At 41.6% G+C, this 3,216-nt stretch overlaps 1 protein-coding gene across 2 annotated transcripts in view; it reads right to left on the minus strand.

Annotated features, from left to right (window-relative positions):
- Window positions 1–133: 133 nt before the first annotated feature.
- Window positions 134–3,216, minus strand: part of QRFPR (pyroglutamylated RFamide peptide receptor) — a 41,178-nt gene continuing 38,095 nt past the window's right edge. Inside the window, exon 6 of one of the 2 annotated variants that reach the window (XM_019522045.1) lies at window positions 134–724. In XM_019522045.1, the coding sequence (XP_019377590.1) occupies window positions 324–724 (401 nt within the window). In that variant the 3' untranslated portion in view covers window positions 134–323. Of the gene's footprint in view, window positions 725–2,010; window positions 2,426–3,216 lie in introns of those variants that run through there. The other variant, XM_019522046.1, reaches the window with a different exon arrangement.

Genomic DNA, 3,216 nt, shown 5'->3' on the forward strand with positions numbered 1-3,216 from the left:
TACACCCAGGAGTGCATGGACCCATGACTGGTAAGATCAGGGGCACAGAAGCAGAGCCAATTTGCTTCCTGTTGGGGTAAAATTCAAAGTTTCATTTATAAAAGGAAACTTTTTTTTAATAATCATAATGGAACATGTTTTCCAAAGTTTTATTTCCAATCCCTGTGAAATATATTACAGTTTTGCAACTATAGCTCAACATTATAAACCACACAATAATATTCTCTCACATCAACATGCAAGGTAGAAAAACAAATGGCTCATTCAAATATATCAAATATTAGAAGCGATTCTTGTATAATAAAAACCCACTGTTCATGATCTTAGTGGCCATTTCCTAATGCAGAGTGCATAGCAAATTCGGACGAAAACAAAGCAAGGTGCCTTTTCATACTCCTTTTTGCAACTGGCTGATCGCAGAATTTGACTTCAATGTTGCCATCACTGAAAGCTTCCCTCCTAGCCTCCTCTGAAGTAGGCTCTCTGCGAAAACAACTTGCTTTTTGCTGCATCACAGTCATTCTTGAGTTGCTATGTCGCTTGGAAGAAGATGGGTTGTCTTTGACATTACAAAAGCAGATTGCAGAGAGGAAATTTTTCTTGAAGTTCTCATTCATAAAAGCATATACAATAGGGTTACAAATAGAATTGAAAAATCCAATGATCTGAACAATAGCAAAGATCATCTTGATTGTGACATCATCATATTCATTTTCAAAGTTACCTGGAAAGAAAGATATGTGCTGTAAATAGCATAATGCATGAACTCTCACATACCTTATCCATTTTAACTTAGGCTCATATGTTGCAAATTCTCGTCTGGGTTTAACAAGTCTTTTGGGGAGCTTCTATACATTTGTTTGATGCCAATAATTTGGTTCATGAGACTGCAGAGGAAACAAGTGGTAGAAAATAAAACTTAAATTTGGGCGTAGGAGTGTGTGCAAGTGTCCTTATCTCATCTGGTACCATGTCTCCTAAATGCTGCTCTCAAATGGGGCTTCCCTTCAATTCATCACCTTCCCTCCACTTCTTGGTATTTCTGCCCGTGGGATATTTCAAAGCTCCTTGACTTTCTACCTCCTCTGTTTACTCTAGTAGGGTGCCTGTATTAGAAATTTTCTCAAAGCCCCATAACAAACTCATGATGCACCTATAAGTTGTCTGCAGCTGGAGACAGTGAGAGAAACTTCCTCAGCTTCTGTCCTTGATGCTCCTTGTCACTTCATGACCTCTGCTTCCATTCCCTGCTCTTGCACATGTTGTCTCTTTCCATCCATGTTCTTCCTATACCCCAGCCAGCCTACCCTGGTCCAGCTCGTCCATACCCTCACAAGCAACATTATGTATAATGGCCTGAATCAGGCCTATCCAATTGGTGGCTCACAAGTCCCTGCCTGGCCATCACTCATCCCATTGCTCCTGCTGCTATGGCAGCCGAGAGGAGTCTGGGCTCCCCTTCTCTCTCTCTCAGCTTCTGTGTCCTGCTCAACACTCAAGGCTCTGGCAGTAGTGAGAAGTGGTCCAGGGAAGTGGTCCATGAGCTGCTCATGCTCAGTCTGCAACTGGTGGGAGTGGAACCTGGTTGCATGCGTGGCCAGTAGAGCTGGCCTGGACACAGTGCGGAGCATGAAACAGGCTGCCTGCATGATAGTGGGGGAAAACAGGAAGGCTACCCCCATGCTGTGCAACCTGTGCAATGTGCAACCCAGGGGGTTGTGGACTGCAGGGTGTGCAGACCCCTGCTGCCCAGAACGTGGACAATCCTGGTCTGGATGAAAATTATTTCAAAAGACAGCACATGCTTTTAGAAGATGCATGATTTTAATCAAAGCAGGTGAGACGTTGGGAAAGAGGTACAAATGATTACATGAACACACCCAATTATTCAGAATTATAGAGGGAAAACAGATAGGTTTGAAATAGTTCTGATTTCATATAGGGGTGACCCCTGGTCGGCACTTGCCACGCTCCCTCCCTCCCCGCAACCCTGCTGACAGTGCTGGCAGCGTCTGCGGGAGCTCCGCACTTGCTGCCACCGCCACCATACCCTCACTGCTGCTAGTGCAGCCGTGCCACCCCAGCTGCCGGGGACATGCGCCATTTATGATTCCATGTGAACATGCAGTAGGGGCCCATGGGGCATCTCCGAAGAGAGTTTTACATTATTTAGCCATGATACCATTTCCATAGCACTGTATTTCATATAAGAAAAAGATCAAGGTGTTTTTGAACCACTCAACATGATTTGTGTGTTTAATCAAAAAGTAATATGTTTGCTGTCTCATGTCTCCAAGATTTCCACCCAGAAGATTTTGAACCCTTTGTGTTTCTCATTCAATAACTCAGGTAACAAAATACTGGAACAAGGAACACAGGGCTAACACAGCAAAGAAATTAAGCCTTAGCTGGCATTTCTGCAAAACTGTCAATAGAAAAAGAAAAAATGTGTTTAAGTGAATTGCGTGTCACATGTAAGAGATAATTATATATAAAACATATTTCCTTTAGCCATAAATCTATCCTTTGTCTCATCAAAATCATGTTGACTGAGAAACTAAACTCCTTAGCAATTTAATTCTAAGAAGCACGATAGGCTGTATAGGACCCAAATTAAAATAAGTGTAAAATAAAATTAATAAAATTAATAGTATTTTATTTTTTATAGATCAGACAGAAAAATGATATTTACCTTCCAACATGAAAATGCTGACCTTTCATGAACTTTGTGGCATGACAGGGAGTGATAAAATAGAATTCAGGGAGCTGTGTTCACTATCCTACTTGTAGTAAATTTAGCTGGCTTCTGGCCTACTTGACTAGAAAAACAGACAGAGACCAGAAGTGCTAATACTGCTTATTTCAGTTATATGTTTTGAAATAAGAAATCCTGCATGGCTTATTACCCTGTGCACAGATGTCCAATTAAGTAAACTTGTTTTAGTTTCTCCAAGGTCGTATTTTTTTTCTCTCTTTATCTATCTTAAGTATAAAAATGCTTGAAAACTTAGAGAGGAGACGGATTCCTTTGAAACAGACAAGTGGGTGATTCCCCTTGCTGTATGAAATTCTCTCTGTGATCACAGTATAGCCCTAAATAAAGAAAAGCTGGCTCTGTCAGTTCTGATTCAACCACAATGCAAAGTTTAATTTCTTCCACAATTTGGTGCCGTGACTCAGACCGAGACGCCCGGAGTGATCAGTTGGGACACAGAC

This window comes from Gavialis gangeticus, unplaced genomic scaffold (genome assembly GCF_001723915.1).
Source record: "Gavialis gangeticus isolate Ggan-Ray unplaced genomic scaffold, GavGan_comp1, whole genome shotgun sequence".
Taxonomy (NCBI): domain Eukaryota; kingdom Metazoa; phylum Chordata; order Crocodylia; family Gavialidae; genus Gavialis; species Gavialis gangeticus.